Source organism: Ambystoma mexicanum, chromosome 3p (assembly GCF_040938575.1).
Source record: "Ambystoma mexicanum isolate Mex_15411 chromosome 3p, UKY_AmexF1_1, whole genome shotgun sequence".
Lineage (NCBI taxonomy): Eukaryota > Metazoa > Chordata > Amphibia > Caudata > Ambystomatidae > Ambystoma > Ambystoma mexicanum.
This window is the reverse complement of record NC_090925.1, coordinates 346,836,539-346,856,701: the sequence shown is the minus strand read 5'-3', so window position 1 is coordinate 346,856,701 and position 20,163 is coordinate 346,836,539. Positions and strand designations below refer to the sequence as shown.

The following is a 20,163-nucleotide window of genomic DNA, read 5'->3' as shown; positions in this document are numbered from 1 at the left end:
TAATAATAAAAAGAAGACCTGTACTACACAAGTTGGTAGAGTGACTGAGCAGCCAGGCTTATCTTAGGTGGGGTAATGCGAGCTTTAGAAAAGCACAATGAAATCAGTAAACACAAGGCACCAAGTAAACACTTACACACAGTTATATTCAATTATTTATTTATACACACACGCGTTAAAATAAGCACTTTAAAAAGCAGAAACTAATAGTAGCATTCAATGGAAAATAGAATTCAGTTAAAAAAAGAAACAATAATGCATGCAAGTAATTCTTTTCTATGCTAGACATGTTCCAGCACACAGAGTGACATCAATCAAGGTAAGTATTAGCACTTATTTTTGTTCACCATAGCAATATTGAGATTAGGAGGGAAAATGGTTAAGAGTAGAACACACTTTCAACTGGTTCAATAGTTAGTTTCTCCCAGAGGGATGTGGGCAGTGTTTTATCCCAGAAATAATAGTGTCAACAATTAAAACCTGTAAGGGAACAAGTACTGCCAAAGCCAATAGAGTTCAGAAGAGGAGCCTTTAGGAAACCTGGACAGCCAAAGTCAATGAGACAGTTCCAGTTCTGATGCAGCTTTTCAAACAGTCAGGAGTTCTTTGAAAATCACAGGAGCTCCAGGGGATCCCACTTGAAGTAGCGCAAGCTGAAATGCCTGCACAGGCGAGTTGAGGTCAACGCCAAAGAGGTTAAAATAGTACTTCTCAAGCTAGACAGCACTACAAATGGCTAAAGATCGTTTCAACCCAAGCCTCACAGTACCTTAGAATTGAAGAAGAGGTTCCAGCTGAATGCCTTCCTGATGCAGACCCTTGTTCCTGGTCCTTGGTCGTGGTGCCGAAAGGAAGGACGTCTGCAGGGCTTCTGCAGCAGCACTCTGGAGAGGAATTCTGCAGCAATGGATTCCACATGATTCAGAGTTTTGGTGCCTTTTTCTCAGTGCCAAATTGAAACAAATAGCTCTGGTTAGAGTTTCCTCGGTCCTGAACTCTGGTGAGGGGGCTCTGAACGACGATTTCCAGCTTTTGGAGGTCCTTGAAGGTACCAAGGAAGTTTTGGCAGGATTCGATCTCTGGAAAACTATGCACTCGATAATGGTCAGGGGTCCCCGGGCATTGGGATTCAGCAGCCTAGGAAAGTCGCAGCAAGTCCGGAGATGAGCCAAAATAAAAGCAGGTCTTGAGGTTAGTTGGTCCCAACAGCCCAAGGGAGGAAGTCGTCTTGAATGGATCTTCCCGGTCAAAACGAACACAGGGTCAGCACAAGTCCTGTAAGGTGCTGCTGGCCTCTGCTAGTCTTCTTCATCGGATATGATGTTCCAGTGGCCGACAGCCTGTTGTCCCAAAAGCTTCACCTTTTATGCAAAATCCCATAAATTCACAGCCCTATAGCTGTCAATCACATTGTGTGGGGGGGAGGGGGGGGAGGAGAAATCCTCCTCTAGGACAGCCACCCCCCCCAGTTGGAACTGGTTTCCGCCAGGCATGCCTACAAACAAAATGTCAGTGAAGTTTCGGGCTCCTCCCTCACTTCCTGCCTTCCCAGACACACTGGATTCTGGGCGGGCTGAAGCCCGCCAAAGGGAAAACACACCTAGTTTAAAAAGATTAAAAGCCCAGAAACTAACAAACAAGAAATGGCGCAAAAAAGAAGACCGGGGCTATTTTTGAAAAATGGTCACCCATGGGTGCTGTACTGCAGCTGAGAAATCAGCCTGCTAGTATCCTGAACAAAAGGTAGTAAAAGTAACAACTGCCACCAGCCATTCAAGTTGGTTAGTGTAACAAAATGTTGCATGAGAAGTGGGATAAGGAGTTACTATGCGACTTTCCCCCCCCCCCCCCAGCACGCCACATAGGGTGGTGTGTGCTGGACCCACAAAGGAAAAGGTAAGTAAGATAAAGGTTCTCACTATTCTTGGGAATGGTAGTTCACCCAAGAAAAGTTAGTCCAAGGGACTTCTCAGTGGCACTGCACAGAGGGTGCTGTGTGTCACAATGTAAAAAGCAGCTGCCTATGAGGTTTACCAGACTCCATTAAACAGATACAAATCCCAGTCAGAGAAAAACACATGAGTGAGTGGCAAAATGGACCCCTCACTCGGGAGGTTAAAAATCAAAACGATCCCAGATTCTAGCAAAAGAGCCGAGGGTCTCCAAGGTTAAAGGGAATTAGCACATAAACTGAGAATTCTCCCCAACACTCACTCCCTGACTAAGGGACAGGCGGATTTATTCCCCTCCTGGATGAATTTCTTGTTCCAGTCGTTCATGCTTCCTGGAGAGACAATCAGCATTGTGATGATTACACCCTGACCTATGCTCAATGATAAAATCAAACCCTTGGAGGCTGATGGACCATCTGAGTAATTTTGGATTTCCCCCATTCATTTGCATTAACCATCTCAAGAGTTGGTGGTTAGTCTGAATAAGGAATGTAGAACCATACAAGTATGGCTAAACTTCTTCAGAGACCACACAATAGCAAAACACTCATGCTCTTTGGTTGCCCACCTTGTTTCTCAGTCCTTCAGTTTTCAACTGATGAAGCAAACGGGGAGTTTGCTGCCTTGCTCATCTAGTTGAAGTCAACTGCCCCAATTCCTGTATTTGATGCATCCGTCTGTACAATAAAGGATTGGGTATAATCAGGCGCAGACTGGAGCTTTGAAGAGGGCCCTTTTAAGCCCTTCAAATTCCTTGGCACACTCTTCATTCCATCTGTATGTTTTAGGACATTTTGAAGGAGAGGACATTCAGGGGAGACGCTATGGTGCCATAGTTCTCAATACAATGTATGTGTGTAGTACCCTGTGCAGCCTAAAAGGGCTCTCACTTGGGTTTGAGTAGTGGGGGTGGCCCAGTCTTGTACAGCTTGTACTTTTCTAGGCAGGGGCCTAATCTCACCTCCTCCTACCTCATGACCAAGGTAGACCACTTTGCTCTGACCAATTTGACATTTACTTGCCGTTCTAGTCAGATGGGCCTGTACCAAAGCCTACAACACGTATTCTAGGTGAAGATGCTCTTCCCATGTTGGGCCGACCCTGGAGGGTCATCCAAGTAGGTCATGCAGAAGTCCTCTAACCAGATTCAGAACATGGTTCACCATCCTATGTAATGTGGCAGGTGTATTCTTCAGTCCAAAAGGCATGACCCTAAACCAGGAGTCAAGTCCTAAAAATTAAAGTGGGGGGACTCATGTACAAAAGCAATGGGATGTGACATCGCCAAAAATTAGCATATCAAGGCATTACATTGGCTTTGCATAACCACCCAAATTGCACAGGACGAATGACATTTGCCGTTCATAAAGTCAACCCACACAAAACCAAGAGGGGATATTTTCTTCTAATAGTGTTTTTGAAAACGTTAAAAGGTGTGCATGTTTTAAACTCCACAAACTAATACAAATTTTTTCCCTGGAACTTGCAGTACCGAAATGGGACATTTCACCCTTAGTGGTTTGTTATTTTTCATCAGGTTATATAGTGCAGTGGTGAAGTGTCCGCCTGCAAACCTGACGACTGTGGTTTGATCTTTAATTCATAAATTCAAAGAGGACATTCATTTTTTCTCATTTTAGCTGGGGGCACTGGGTCCACCCTCTGAAAGAAGTGGGTGGACTCAGTCCACCCACGTGTACCCTCGACTTGAGAACTGCCCTAAACTGGTACAAGCCTGCTGGGGTAGGAAATGCCGTCTTCTCCTTGACATGGTCAGTCAGAGCTATTTGCCAGTAGCCTGAGGTCAGGTCAAATGTACCGAGGGACTTGGCAGATCCAAGTTTGTCCACCAGCTCATCTATCCTGGGTAAAGGGTGGGCATCAGTCTTTGTGACTGCATTCAGAGCCCTATGGTCCACGCAGAATCTCAACTCTTTGGTTTCTGCCTTTGGCACTAGCACAACTGGACTAGCCCATTGACTGGTAGATGGCTTAATAACCCCAAAGTCAAGCATCTTGTTGACCGCTTCCTTTAGAGGACTTCTGACATGATCAGACATTCTGTAGCCCCTGCTTTTGACAGGGAGGCTGTCACCACTGAGGATATCATGCTGGCCAAAAAGGGTCAAGCCTGGTGTCTGAGAAAACAGAGGCAAACTAATTTAACAGAGCTTTGCACTCTTCCTGTTGCTGCAGGGTCAGATCAGAAGAGAGTTTCGCTTCTATCGTTTCATCTGAAGGGTGTACCCTGAGGAGATCAGAGAGGCTCACTCTCCTCCTCTTGATCAGAGGCTAGAAGTAAAGCTCCCAGTTCTGGTCTAGAGACATAGGCCTTCAGACGATTAGTGTGAAAGGCCCTAGGGGCCCCCTTGTGGTTGCCCAAGTCCACTAAATAATTGACCTCTTCAAGTGTGCCTACAACTGTGAAGAGTCCTATCCATTTATCATATAAGGCCCTCTGCCTTTTAGGAACCACAACTCGAGCAAGCTGATCTGGAGTAAACTCCACAATGTTAGCTTTCTGGTCATGCCAAAGCTGGACCAGGGATTGACCAGCCTTCAAGTTTTCTGAAGCTTCAGTCATCACTAGTACCATCCTCTTCCTAAGGCCTAGTACATAGTCAGTTAGACGGACCAAGCTTTAAGGTTGGAGCACTCTCCAATCATTCTTTGATCAGGGCCAAAGGGTCTCTGACAGGATGACCCTTGAGGAGCTTAAAGGGGCTGAAACCCACTCCAGCTTGAGGCACCTCCATAAGAAAATAGAAGGCCTGGCAGTAGAAGGTCCCACTTTCTTCTCAGGGGCTCTTCTAAAGGGCACCCATAATGCTCTTCATTGAACGATTACCTCTCTACCAACCCATTTGTTTGAGGGTGGTAGGAAGTTGACAGTTTTTCCACATGGTCTGCATGTCGTGGGACACAACTGCTAGGCAAAGTTTGTATGCAGAACCCTCTGGGGTCACTACACACAACTAGGGCTACAGGTGTAAGCAAAACCAACCTTTGGTATAAGTCTGTACCACCCAGTTTTTGGTAGAAAGCTGAGCAGCCAGGCTTATCTCAAGAGGGAAAGTGAGCTTGTACTTATACTCAAGACTTCTTTATTACACAATAATTTATAAAGCATTCACTAAATGTGGCAACCAATATCACACAAAACAATATACTACAATACAGATTACTAAGCAGTCGAGCTCCCCTGAAGTCAGAGCCAAATCGCATTGAAGTAGGAGCAAAAAGGCATAAATTAATAAAACAAATATTACAGTTACTTTAAAACAGTGCAAATAATGCGAGTTCACCAGAGGAGTTAATTTAACGCAATAGTTAGGCCAAAGCCAATGGGCTAGTGTCTTGTTTAAGTAAAAACGGTTCTGGTATTTAAAACGGAAAAGTCTTTGCCACGGTTCTTAGAAGTAGTTCACGGAAGAAAGGTTTGTATGTCGGGTCACAAGCTGACTAGGCCTGCAAGTTGCCAAAGTTCCACAAACTTTTGTTATGAGAGTTAAGTTCTCTCGGTCGGGTTTTCACAGTGCCTTATATTGAAGAAAAAGATGCATCTGAAGATTTCTGTTCCTGGCAGTTCCTGCAGATCTTGCTGTTCCTGAGCCTCAGTCGTGAGGACAATAGGGAAGACGTCGGGTGACTCCTGCACTGCACAGGGACGAATCACAAAGCTGTCAAATGGGCAAATCTTCGATTCCGGCTGCTGTTCTTCAAGCACACAAGCTGGTGTCCTTCTCCCTGGTTAATCCTAACCAGCTCTGAGAATGGTATCCAGGTGGCTTAGGAGTTGATTGGTCCTACCAACTCAAAAAGGAAGAAGTCGCCCTTGAAGGGGCTTCTCAGTCAAGATGAACGTGGCGATTCGGACCTGCAGCAGGGCTCCACCGGGCAAACCAACAGTCCAGTAGTCTTCCAGCTCGTCTTCGGTTTTTTCATTCCAGTGGTCAACTCTGCCTTCTAAGCCAAGAAACTCGCCTTTTAAACAGTTTTCTCCCATTCATTCCAGCCTAGCTGCCACTCACCCAGTAGGGTGGCTGTCCTTGCCGGACAGTCAGCCAGCCAATCACGCCAGAGTGCATTTGGGTCTCCTAGGAGACTAAGCACAGAGTTTCGGGCACCTCCCTTACTTCCTGCCCACTCAAGACGCCAGAGGCAGTCTTCAGTCCTGAAGCCCAACAAAAGGCATAGAAACAAAGGGACCAAACCTAGTTTGGAGCGCAGAGACAAACTCTAGAAGGACCTTTCCAAAAAGAAATTGTGAAAAAAGAAGACCGGGTCCCGTTTAAACAAAAGGGGCTTAGGCACCATCTTGAAAAACATGGCTCCCGCGATTTCTAGCTACCGGTGTTCGCAGTCGGGAAATGGTAGTTCATTGCAAAACCACTGCCACCAGCCATTTCGATAGGAAAGGGTAGCATTTGACTGCTACATGAGTTTCTAGACATAGGGGAATACTAGGTAACCCCTACAGCACTCTATTGTAAGATAGCTGAGTCTAAGAATTTAAAAAGACTAGTATAGTCCATTTAACTTTACATTCTCTGGGAAACAGTAGTTTATCCCAGAGAAGGTATTTAAACCTTGGGACAGCCTAAAAAGCTTCCCTGTGTCACTGCACTGAGGGTGCTGCGTAACACACATGAAAAGATGATGCCTATGAAATGATCTTAAAACACCATAATCAAAGAACACACGAGTAAAACACACATCAAAATACATGCGAAAGTGGGAAAAAAAGGCTCACACTCCAGGTAAAAATATCAAGTCCTCAAAATCCAGCAAAGTTAAGATGAAGGGAATAAGCACATTTATGAGAATTCTCCCTAACAATAACATTTGACCCCTGTCAGACATAACTTCCTTAGGAAACCCAACCCTCGTAAAAATACCAAGGAGGGCCTTAGCCAATGCTTGTGCAGTAACAGTTCTCAGAGGTATTGCCTCAGGGTACCTAGTAGCATGGTCTACGAGACCAACAACGTCAACCCCCCCCACCCTCTCAAAAGAACTCCCACCACTGGGAGGGGCACTAAAAAGGTACCAGCATTCTTGGATCCACTTTTGACAGAGTCTTGGCATGTGTGGCAGCTCCTGCAAGGTTTATCAACATGTGCACCCATCTTGGGCCAGTAAATGTACAGAGAAAGCCTTTTGTTCTTCTTGGAACTCAAATGACCAGTCAGATGTAGCTCATGTGCTAGTTGCAGGAGCTTGGGTCTAACCACCTGGGGTACTACCAGTCACCTGAAGTCCCCTGGGGTATACTCTGTAGGCTCACTGTGGAAGGTTCCATCGACCCAGTAGTCTATGCTTCCCTGGCTTTTGCCCTTCCAGCTGGGAAGCGGTCTGTTGTCTCAGACTTTCTAACCTGCCCTAGAGTATCCACCTTCTGCAAGCAAGGTCAGCAGCTCAGGATGGTGTCTAGGATCCAGATCTTCCAAGCAGGGAAGGATTTCCTCCAGCTCGGTTTCACCAGTAGCTGCGTCTTCAGGAGTTGGTTCATCCACACACTCAGACGGCATTGGGTTGACCTGGGACTGTCCTCTTGGGAAGTCCTTGTTTTCAGAGCAGGTTTGGGTTGCAGACCCTTTTTCTTACCAGAGACTCTGGATTTCTCCTTGGTCTCCTCCTTTCTAGAAGTGGAAGGTTGGCCAGCCTGTGGGTTTGAGATGCTGGATCTCTCTCTCTCCTTGTTCTCAAACTGAGAGGCTCTCATGGTTGCCTCTCTGGCCAATCTTGTCAGTTCCTGTTTCTTTTTGCTGGCAGGCATGAGGGTACTGGAGACGCCTATAGTTTACGTCATTACCCAACAGAACTCTCCCAGGTACTTCAGATTGCACACTAACAGGAGCTCTTACAGTCATGTTATTACACTGAATGAGGGCTGGCAAAAGGGGAACCAAAAGGGCTGGCAAAAGGGGATCCATTTGGATAGGGCCTCCAGCAAGTTCAGTGGGACCTTTGGGTGCCTTAGCTACATGGTCCAGTTTGAAAAAAAACGATCAACCACTGTAATGCTGGCCCCAGTGTCTCTAATGGCAGGAATCTCCTGGCCATCTACAAGTACACTGTCCTCGTAATATTCTTTGGTGTTGTCAAGTATGGTATTATAGGTTACTAGTCTTTGCATCTAATTTATTCCATCGAGGATTAGTTGCATCAAATCATTTCCATCAAAATATTCTTCACCGAATTCCCATACATAAAGTGCAAAGTGCTTATGCATCGAAACCCTTCCATCGAATATGGTTTTGTTATATAAACACTTTACATTTTTGCATGGAAATTCGATGAAACATGCCTAACGTTAAAACGTTACAGGGAGCTGTCCAGTGCTGAAATATTTAAAGTATTTCTGCACTGGCCAGCTTCCTCTAACTCAGGGGTGCACAACTGATTTTGACAGAGGGCCGAAAGTACCTTACATGAGGGCTATAGTGGGCCGAAAAGTAAAAGTGGGCGGGGCGGTAGGCGGGACATGTCAGGAGGCTTTTTCAACCCCCAATTTGTATTAAACACATGGAAAAAGAATGTTTTTGAGGGGCAACGATTTTTATTGCATTTCAAACTTACATTTTGTACCACACATTTTCCATTGTTATAATTTATTTCGATTTAGTTATTGTATATCGTCTGTTTAATTAAATTATATATATTTTATTGACCATTGATTGGACATTCCGTTATTTTGGACTGCTATAGTTTGCTGTTTGGGTTGCCCAAGAGGAGTATGGCCTTCGTTGAGTCAGGTTTCCTCAAAAAAGCAAAGGATGCACATCTCCTAACTGTGCCTGTTTTAGCTTTATTATTGAGTTCACTCATGGAGTGCAACACTATGCCCCATGGCTCCCACCCCCAACCAAACACTATGCCCCCTGTCCCTCACCCGCCAAGCAAACACTATGCCCCCTGTCCCTCACCCCCAAGCAAACACTATGCCCCATGGCCCCCTCACCCCCAAGTAAACACTATGCCCCATGGCTCCCACCCCCAACCAAACACTATGCCCCATGGCCCCCTCACCCCCAACCAAACACTATGCCCCATGGCCCCCACGCCTCATGCAAACACTATGCCCCCTATCCCTCACCCCAACCAAACACTATGCCCCATGGCCCCCACGCCTCATGCAAACACTATGCCCCCTATCCATCACCCCCAACCAAACACTATGCCCCATGGCCCCCTCACCCCCCAACCAAACACTATGCCCCATGGCCCCCACTCTTCATGCAAACACTATGCCCCCTATCCCTCACCCCCAACCAAACACTATGCCCCATGGCCCCCACGCCTCATGAAAACACTATGCCCCCTATCCCTCACCCCCAACCAAACACTATGCCCCCTGTCCCTCACCCCCAACCAAACACTATGCCCCATGGCCCCCTCACCCCCAACCAAACACTATGCCCCATGGCCCCCTCACCCCCAACCAAACACTATGCCCCATGGCCCCCTCACCCCCAACCAAACACTATGCCTCATGGCTCCCACCCCCAACTTAACACTATGCCCCCTGTCCCTCACCCACCAAGCAAACACTATGCCCCCTGTCCCTCACCCACCAAGCAAACACTATGCCCCCTGTCCCTCACCCACCAAGCAAACACTATGCCCCCTGTCCCTCACCCACCAAGCAAACACTATGCCCCCTGTCCCTCACCCCCCAACCAAACACTATGCCCCCTATCCCTCACCCCCAACCAAACACTATGCCCCATGGCCCCCTCACCCAAACCAAACACTATGCCCCATGGCCCCCTCACCCCCAACCAAACACTATACCCCAAACACACTCTCAAGCATGCACCCATACAGACCCGAACCCCCGCCCCCAACGCACCACACACATTCTCAAGCATGAACCCATACAGACCCGAACCACCCACCCCACAACTCAGCACACACACATGCACCCTTACAGACCCGAACCCCCCACCCAACTCAGCACACACACATGCACCCATACAGACCCGAACCCCCACCCCCAAATCAGCACACACACATGCACCCATACAGACCTGAACCCCCACCCCCCAAATAAGCACACACACAGACCCGAACCCCCCAACCCCAACTCAGCGCACACACAAACATGCACCCACCCATACAGACCCGAACCCCCACCCCCCCAACTCAGCACACAAAAAACATTCAAATCAAAACATTCATACACATCCGACACCCACCCCTGCATCTCAACATACACACAAAATACATTCAAATACAAACATTCACACACATCCGACACACACCCCCACCCCCGCATCTCAACATACACACAAAATGCATTCAAATCAAAACATTCATACACATCCGACACTCCCCCCACCCCTGCATCTCAACATACACATAAAATGCATTCAAATTCCAACATTCATACACATCCGACACCCACCCACCCCCGCATCTCAACACACACACAAAATACATTCAAATTCCAACATTCATACACATCCGACACCCCCCATCCCCCCCATCGCAACATACACACACAAACATAAAGTAAAACAGACCCGACACACAAACACAAACAGACCACTTACCGGAGACGTGCTGGAAGGCAGGCAGGTAAGCTGGAACGCTGGAATCGTACTACGGCTGGCGTGGTCCAAGGCTGAAATGCCTTCCGGCATCAAGCCTTATGGACCACGCCAGCCGTAGTGCTGGCCCTCCATTGGGTCAGCACACACACACTACGTGGCTCGTAGGAGCAACGTGGTGCATGTGTGCTGAGCCAATGACAGCCAGTGTTTTGTCCGGCCCGGAAGACAACAAAGACTTTCCTAATGATTAGGAAAGTCTTTGTGCCTCGCGGGCCGGACAAAAGAGCATGGCGGGCCGCAACTGGCCCGCGGGCCGTATGTTGTGCACCCATGCTCTAACTTGTAGTGTTTATTCTGTGTGGGGGGCAGCCCCCAAGTGCACCGCCCTTAACCCAAACTCTGGCCCAAACCCTAAAAATCCAATTGAAATTCATTAATTGAATAAATTAAACGATTAAAAAAATTTCGATGGAAAAGCATTTCAATGGATAATGATTAGATCGAAATTTTGATGCAAAAACTGCATACCGTATTATACACATCTATATTCTGTTCCAACAGACCCAATGACACTAAAGAAACACTAGCTTGAACTCCAATGGGTTCTTCTGCCAGTAAGTTAAAGTGCGCACCCGTCATTGGAGCTTCGTCCTCGGGATGAACGCTAAGGAGACAGATTGGACCCTTGAAGGTTTACCCTTGCATCTGGAATCCCCTTTCACATGATGACCAGACCCACAAACCACACCAAAGCTACTTTAAAATGGGGGTTTCTGGTAACCTCTGTCTGGAATGATCCCAGAGGTTTCACTAGACCTGTATGGGTTCCCTTGGCATTTACCCTTATGGTTTTTGTGGCCCTCTTTTGGTGGTTTGAGGATTCGAATTTTCTTTACCATCTTTCTTGTGCTTCTTCCCCTCATCCTCCTTCAGGGTTGCCCCAGAATCCTTACGAGTGGTCCTGTTGGCTACCCATAAATCAGCAGCTTGAGCTAACTTCTTGGGATCAAGTTTCTTAGTCTCAGCAAGGTGCTGTCTCAGCACAGGAGAACAGACATCAAAAATATTCTCTGGTAAAACAAATGTCTAATTCCTTCATAGGAGTTCACTTTGTAACCCTCAACTCAACCATCTATGTTTTTCAGGCATTCACACACCCATGTAGCCCAAGGGGTACCATCCTCTGTCTCTGAATCGTTTTAGTTATTGGGAAGAAGTCTTCCCAAACCTGCCTATAAGAGCCTGTTTGACTAGTTCATAATTCTTCCTATCACCAGCATTCAACTGCATGATAGCATCACAACCATTCTGGGGGAGCCTAGACATAACCCATGAAACTAAATCATTCCCACTAACACCTTGCAAACCATAAGTAAATTCAAATGTACTCAGCCAATCCAACAAATCAGATTTAGGATCATCCATACTTACTGCCTCTTTGGAAGGTGAGGTCTCAAGGGACTAGTAGACCGAGAAGACCCTGAAAAGGAAGCCGACTCAAGGGACATTTTTCTCATGTCATATTCATGCTGCATTTCATTTTCTGTGTCTTTTTTTCTATTTGTCCTCAGACTGTATGGCTAGTCTTTTGAATTCTAACTCAAGATTGAGCTTTTCCAAGGATAGGTATATTGGGCTTGCATTGTGAACATGCAGGGTCATTGTAGGAGGTATCCGAGACATAGTAGAAGGCTGTTAAGGAAGGTTTGCAGACCCTTGTGAACCCTCTCCACCCTCTGACCCACTTGGCAGATTAGAGCTAAACTCCAAACCATCACTCTCAGAATCTTCTTACATATCAATCTGGGCAGTAAGGGTTATAGGGCTACTCCCAGGGTTTTGATGATTTAACAAATGTGTGAATAAACTAAATATGTTTCTTCCCTTACAACTCAAGCCGCTTGCCCTGCATAATTCGTTCAATTGTACATGCAGTCAGGGATTGCGCATTAAAATTATTCATTTCCATAGTCATACGTTACTTTTCTTTTTGGTGGAGTTAGCCTTGTGGATGTTTTTCTTGAGCACAAGTATAACCAACAGTCACTGTGATCCACTCTACACCAATCCCACTGCCTGCCACCAGTGGTAGGTAAGGTTTAGTAAAGTCCAACGGTGTGGGACTTCAGAAGGCTTACGTCTTGACATTAGGCGGACCAAACTCTTAATATAGGCCTGTACCACACATGTTGGTAGAGTGACTAAGCAGCCAGGCTTACCTTGGGAGGTGTAATGTGAGCTTAGAGTAGCACAATGAATTCAGTAAACACAAGGCACCAAGTAAACACTTACCACAGAGTTGTATTAAATTATTTATTTATACATACACAAGTTAAAATAAGCTTTATTTAAAAAGCATCAACTAATAGTAACATTCAAAGGAAAATAGAATTCAGTCAAAAAAGAACCAATAATGCAGGCGAGTAATTATTTTCTATGCTGAACATGTTCCAGCACAAGGAGGGACACCAATCAAGGTCAGTATTAGCACTTCATTTCTGTTCACCATTATAAAATTGGGTTGTGGAGGGAAAATGGCTAGAGTTAAAGCAGAAAATATCAACTGGTTCAATAGTTAGTTTCTCCCGGAGGGATGTAGGCAGTGTTATCCCAGCAATAATAGTGTCAACAATAAAGGTAACAAAGACTGCCAAAGTCAACAGGGTTCAGAAGAGCCTTTAGGAAACCAGGACAGCCAAAGTTAATGGGACAGTTCCAGTTCTGATGCAGCCTTTCCTAGAAATTGTTTTATCAAACAGTCAGGAGTTCTTTTAAAAATCACAGGAGCTCAAGGAGAGCTCACTTGAAGGAACACAGGGGAGTTGAGGTCAACTCCAAAGGGGTTAAAATAGTACTTCCCAAGCTAGGGAGCACTACAAATGGCTAAAGGTAGTTTTACCCCAAGCCCTACAGAGTTACACGTGATTTGAACGAATGAAATAACTAAGTAAATGTTAACAAAAAATAAAATATTGCATTGTTTTTTTAATTGGGGTCCCACTCCCACAAACCCTGTTTCCCCACTTCCAACACCCAAACCCCTCACCTTTTCACCCCATTATGCTATAATTCATTTTCTTTTTTCTGTTAAAATCACTGCATACCGCCCCACAGTACCTCAGCAATGAAGAAGAGGTTCCAGCTGGCTGCCTTCCTAATGTAGAGTCTGGCTTTGGGGTTATATGTCATTTTACCGACCACAATTACTGAGCGGTACATTTCATCGCGGTCAAAATACCGATTTCTTCTTTTTGCCCCCTACTCACCAGCCCCCTGATTTTCCACCCTTATTATGCCACCCCAACCCCACCCTGACCCAGTTTAGCCCCTTACCCCACTACCCTTTATATATTTTATCATTTCAGTGGTAGTGTCCGCTCAGTTATGCATCCCTCTATAATGTTTGTGATTAATGACTGGATACCGTCCTCTGTCATGGTGACGAAAGGTAGGACGTCTGCCAGGCTTCTGCGGCAGCACTCTGGAGAGGTACTCAGCAGCAATGGACTCCACACGATTCAGTGGCTTTGGGGTTTTGGTGCCTTTTTCTCAGCGCCAAAGAGAAAATAGCTCTGGTTGGAGTTGCCTCGTTCCGGGACTCTGGTTGAGGATTTCCTGCTTTTGGAGGTCCTTGACGGTGCCCATGTGGTTTTGCCCAGATTCGATCCCTGCAAGATGATGCACTCGATAATGGTCAGGGGTCCCCGGGCAATGGGATTCTGCAGCCTAGGAAAATAGCAGAAAGTTGGGGGATGAGCCAAAATGATGCAGGTCTCGAGGTTAGTTGGTCCCAACAGCCCAAGGGAGAAGTCTTCCTGCACGCATCGTTCCTGTTGAAACTAAAACAGGGTCAGCACAGCTGCCAGGCTTCACCGGTGCTTCTGCAGTCCTTGAAGGTGCTGCTGGCGTCTCTGCTCGTCATCTTTGTCGGATACGATGTTCCAGTGGTCGACTGCCTGTAGTCCCAAAAGCCTCACCTTTTATGCAAAATCCCATTCATTCACAGCCCTACAGCTGTCAATCACACAGTGGGTGGGGGTCATCCTATAGGACAGTCACCCACCCAGTTGAACTGGTTTCGGCCAGGCATTCTGACAAAGTTCAGTAACGTTTCGGGCTCCTCCCTCACTGCCTGCCTTCCTAGACACACTGGAGACTGAGCAGGCTCAAGGGCAGAAGCCTGCCAAAGGCAAAACACACAAAGGACTAATTTAAAAGAGTAAAAACCCAGAAAGAACTAACAAACAAGAAATGGCGAAAAAGATAAGACAGGGACATTTTGGAAAAATTGTCACCTATGGGTGCTATACTGCAGCTGAGAAATCAGCCTGCTAGTACCCTGCACAATAGGTAGTAAAAAGTAACCACTGCCACCAGCCATTCAAGTTAGTGTAACAAAATGTTACATGAGAAGTGGGATAAGGAGTTACTATGTAACCCCGTCCAATCCCCCCCCCCTACTATGCCCCCCTCAAACACTCCACACGGGTGGTGTGCTGGACCAACAAAGGAAAAGATAAGTAAGAAAAGCTATCTCACTATTCTTGGGAACTGTAGTTCACCCAAGAAAAGGTATTTAAACATAAAGAGAAGTCCAAGGGCCTTCTCAATGGCACTGCACAGAGGGTGCTTGCGGTCCGTCACTATGCAAAAAGGAGAGTTCTATGGAGTTTACCAGACTCCATTAAACAATTCAAATTCCAAGTCGGAGAAAAAAAAACACACATGAGTGAGTGGCAAAAAGGACCGCTCAGGAGGTTACAATTCAAAAAGATCCCAAATTCTGAAATGAAAGGGCTTGGATCACCTCACCCCCTTCAGTGCCTCATAGGTCACAGGAGCACAGCTAACCCATATTGGAAACTACGTTACCTGATGGTGTGAGACAAGGCAAGGATGCCAAGGATGAAAAAATACATGGACAGCAGGAGGTTGATGTATTCTTGAGAAAATATCTACAATTCAAATGAAAACACACTTTAAAATCAGGGTGCGACAATCGCATCACATGGTGTGCCTACAGATGCACATCATTTCCACATTTATATTTTAGGCTGCCTGCTCACCTTGAAGAAGAGGTAGAGTCCAAAAAGGGTGCAACTGGCAATGATGGGAAATCGAGCAGCATCCCGACTCGTGATGGTCTCCGGCATATCTGCAGGGTTCTACATTGGAAACAAATATTTCTCATGGATGTGCACACTTGAGTGTCTCAATTAAAACCTGTTCATCATAAAATATCAGTGGCAAACATCTCAGAGGGGGACAGGTGACAAAATAGAATATAACAAGCACCTGCAAAGTCAAAGCTTTTGGGCTAACAAAGGACAGGCGTTTAAATATGTTTGTATACAGTGCACACCTACTCTAATTGCAATAAAATAAAGACATAAGGTTTAATAACCAAACTTGGGTGCAGGGGAGGTAAAAACCCTGACACGAGGTTGTGCACAATACATACACACAAACTGTGTCCTAGTCATAGGACCCACCTGTCCCCTGCATACCTTTCAGCTGTGTAGACAGCCAATAGATATTATACAATCTTCAAGAAATTAATATAGAGGCATTCAAACATAAAGACAGAGGCATTCCCGCCACACATCTACATGTCCCATTAGATCAGCCATGAGACAGTGCGTCAAGATTCCTCGCTTTAATCTACAACGCGCAGGTGGAGCTAGCTTCCCTGTCCTTGCTGCAAAAACATGGAATGCCCTCCCACTGTCCTTAAGCGATGAACCATCCTATCACATATTCCGGAATAAGACTAAAGCTTGACTTTACGGTCAATAATCTAGACCATCTGCTTAAAGATGTACGAAACTTGCTTCCCTCTTTGTATAGTTGTCCAACCTGCATACTTGTATTGACCCCCACCTTGATCTCCTTAGGTTGGTCTTGCCATGTACATATGGAAATTAAGTGGGCATTGTCATTTTACTGTATTGCTGTAAAATTGTCGCATTGCTTCCCATCTGTAAATATTGTAAAATTGCTTTATCTTGTCTTTTCATAAACTGTCTGTATTTTAGTAATATGCAAGATTAGCGCCGAGCTGCCCAAGGGCTTGGAGCGCTCTATAAATAAACTAAATGATTCACACTGTAGGCTCGGGAAACGTGTGCAGACTTTTTACTTGTGCAGAATAAGAGCTCTACGCATTTCGGGATAAGACCCCTTCTTCAGGAGCAAAACAACTGAAAACAAAATAGAGACATTTTCACTAAGTATGTTCCAATTCCAAAACAAAGGCTGAAATCTCAATTTCACTGCAGAGATATATACATGTATGGACCACCACCAATACATCCAAGTTCTTCCTCCAGCTCCAGGGTTGTAATTACAACTAGTGACGTAAGTATTTCAGAGTTGATGCATTAGAAATCACCCTGCGTGTGCTTAAAAGCAACTCATTAACAAAAGACCACTAGCCAAACCGTTAATGAATCAGCGTGAATAGAAATGATAAAGAAAACAAAGTCCCTTAATCCAAGAAATCCTCTATGTGTGAAGGAACCATACCCAAGTGTATCAATCTGTAAAACAGTCATCTACAGACCTCCCCGGGACTATATACCTATCAGTGGGGAGAGAGTAAAAAGAAGGGTATCATTGAATGACTCTAGATTAATTTTTTGAAGACTTTATAATAAATATTGTCTGTCTAGACAGCTCAAAGGTGTGCAGGGGAGTCCTACGACTAGGACACTATTTTTCTGTATGGGACAGGCATTTGCCAAGCACTGCCATAACAGTACTACCCGGAAACAGCTGGGAAATGGTGGGATTATCTGGACCTATAATAGCAGTGCCTGGCAATTGCCTATCTGCCTATCTAATACTTATACAAAAGCCAGAACAGTTGGCTTTGTCAGTGCTTTTTTTTTTTTTTTTTTTTTTTTTTAACAGGACCTCAGTGCAAAGAGCAGATATAAATCAAGTAGCTGAAAAAAAACTTAGTTAAGACATTTTTATTGCAGAAGTGCATTTACAACTACTATTCACTTACAGCAGACTGCTTAGAAATAACGTATCTGGCCCACCGACTCAATTTTCAGAGCCTTCTGTTTAATGTGGACTAGCCCCCTCCCACCCAGATAATCCCTCCTCCACTCCCTAACCTTCCACTAGCCCAAACATTATGTTAAATGTTCCCTACCCATACCCATGTGCACATGGATCCTACGATCACACCATAAAGAAGTTGTAGTAAATAAATAATTAAAAAACACTGGCCAAGAAGTAACACTGTTTATTACAGATGGGTAACCACAAATCAGACAGGACAGTGGACAGGCACTGGTTCATGAGAGCTGACAAAAGGGCAGACAACGAACATTAGTTTTATAGGAGGAGTACAATAGCCCAAGCATTTGAAACCGTTAGGCGAGAATGTACATATTTTCCATAGTTCCGAGGACAGTCAATGGCTGCGTTATGTCATATCCTTTGTGCTGTGCGTATGTTAGTGAGACACGACTGGAGCAGCCAGAGCAACAGTATCCCAAGACATCCCTTCCATGTGGCGCCACACCGATCCTCACCCCTCCCGGGAACAATTTGTAATTAGTAATCTAACATTTGTGCTGACTGCTGGGGCTTTATTATTCTGCCATTGGTCAGCATTGTTGCGATAGACACAAGACACACTGCTTCTGGTGGGTAGGGAGACAGTCACACGGTACCTTCTGAATATTGACATTCAGTGCTTGTTGTTGATACTCTGAGGGCTGGTCGCCTCCCAGGGACACAAAACGTACAGCTTGCCTGGTTTTTCCAGGAACGCCACTCCGCTCAGCTTCCGTTCACATAACCACCTGCAGATCGCCACTCGTAGCCCTGCGAACTAATTTCTGGCTCGGGTCCACCTCCCCTCCACTTGAGCACCCGCTGGATTGGCTTGCTGCCCTGTGTTGACATCACCAACTGAGGTTGCAGCTGGCTGAGTCTGCCAGTGATGAGCTGCGTGAGCTCTGCTCCCCCGCCCAACCACTGTTCAAAGGCCGATCATGTGCTTGGAGCGGGATGTCCCAGAGACCTGGGGATTTTCCCCTGTTAAATGAGATCTATTTAGGATGGGCCATCTCCATCGACTGCTAATCATACGGGGGCCCTTTGGGCTCTTAATGTACATATGACATCCCCACTCCCGCAATTCCCAATGTGGCCTCTTCCCAAACTAGGGCTTTATTCTAGTTGTCCTGCGTTTGCCACCCCCCCTTTTACGGGGCCCTAGTCCCCCCCCCCTCTCTCACTCCCGCAGGTTGTAGGTCCCACCCCCTTCATTACATTTCCCCCCCTTCGATCGAGCTTTTGATAGCTCTTCCCCACTCATTTCCTTAACTTTTTCCTTGCGCACCCACACCCATGTGACCTTGTTCATGTCCCTTCCTCTGCATACCCTTCTATACATTTCCCAAAAAACAATATTTTCTCGCCGTCGGGCGAGCATTCACTCCACAGGGCCTCGTAGTTTTCTAAATCCTGCCGGGAGTACTGTATACATTATCTCCATTCCATCCTCACTTCCATTCACACTTGGTTGTCCTTCACCAAACACATTGAGTTCTATTTTATTGGCATTCATTATATACCCAGTCCTCCTTTGCTGGCAATTGCACCAGCCACTGACCCGGCCGATGTAGAAGAGTATCACAAAGAGGAGAGGGACAGTTTTTTGAACATCACTGCCAACCAGTCCGGTACCCATGCAAATATGCTCTCCCAGGCGTTCGACCCAACGTCCTGGGTTTCCTTCATCATTCTTTTGTGCATTGTTCGTATTTCCTCAACAGCCTCTGAGTGTTTATTGCATCATTTGCGGGTATCGCGGTGTAGCAGGTGCTGCCAATCTTTTAGCACACGCACCCTTCCATTGCCGTCATTAGGTCGAGTATGAATCTGTTTTGGGCGGTCATTAGACGCAAAGTTTGAAGCTCCTCTGAGACTGCATTTAGTCCCTTTTCTGTTAGCCAATTGAAGCAACACGTATCTGGTAATCTGGATCCATTTTGCATTAGTGGCGGTTTGCACCCAGGCATCAGGGGGGAGGCTAAGAACACAGATGTCTTGCTAAAGAGTCTAAAATGTGGTGGGTGAGCATTCAAACTTTGGGTGGACTATGTAGTTGCTTGCCCTCTTCCTCCTCGTTATCTTGGGCTGCTTCTCGTGTCTCGCAAAGGCCCAGTATCCTCCTCCTTTCTTTTTTGCGCCAACACGTTACCAAATGGTGCCAAGTCTGCGCGTGACACCACCAATGTAGGGCTGTGCAAAGTCACCAGTGCACACACTCCACCCCAACCAGGTGGTAGCTGGACATATGCTTTTGTTCCACAGGCCCACCAGATGTCCATTACTGCAGTGGTCCCGCTCTCTCTCACAGTTGGTGTCCATTCCCATTGCCACTGTTCCGTTTGCTCTGAAACATAAATTATACTGTGCATGTGGTTTTATGTTAACGGGGTGGCGTTTTTCATCTATCCATGTTAAGGCATGTATGTTACTCATCCATATCTCCCCACACTTCGCATTTACCCTCTTGACAACCCTTACTTCAAACCTCACCAATTCCTCTCCATGACATTGGACCATCCCTCCCTTCCCACATTTCATTGTGATACACCGAACCTCTTATTTGCATGAGGGGTCTG

General features: G+C 46.0%; 1 protein-coding gene across 2 annotated transcripts in view; it reads right to left on the bottom strand.

The window, feature by feature from the left end:
- The window catches only part of HM13 (histocompatibility minor 13), a 381,463-nt gene that overhangs the window by 347,370 nt on the left and 13,930 nt on the right, over window positions 1-20,163 (bottom strand). For both annotated transcript variants that reach the window (XR_011304252.1, XM_069650965.1), the window contains exons 2-3: window positions 15,577-15,675; window positions 15,383-15,465 (exon numbers count right to left, since the gene is read on the bottom strand). Coding sequence is in view for 1 of the 2 variants with exons in the window: in XM_069650965.1 (XP_069507066.1) it covers window positions 15,383-15,465; window positions 15,577-15,675 (182 nt within the window). In the remaining variant the exon portion in view is untranslated. The remainder of the gene's footprint in view (window positions 1-15,382; window positions 15,466-15,576; window positions 15,676-20,163) is intronic.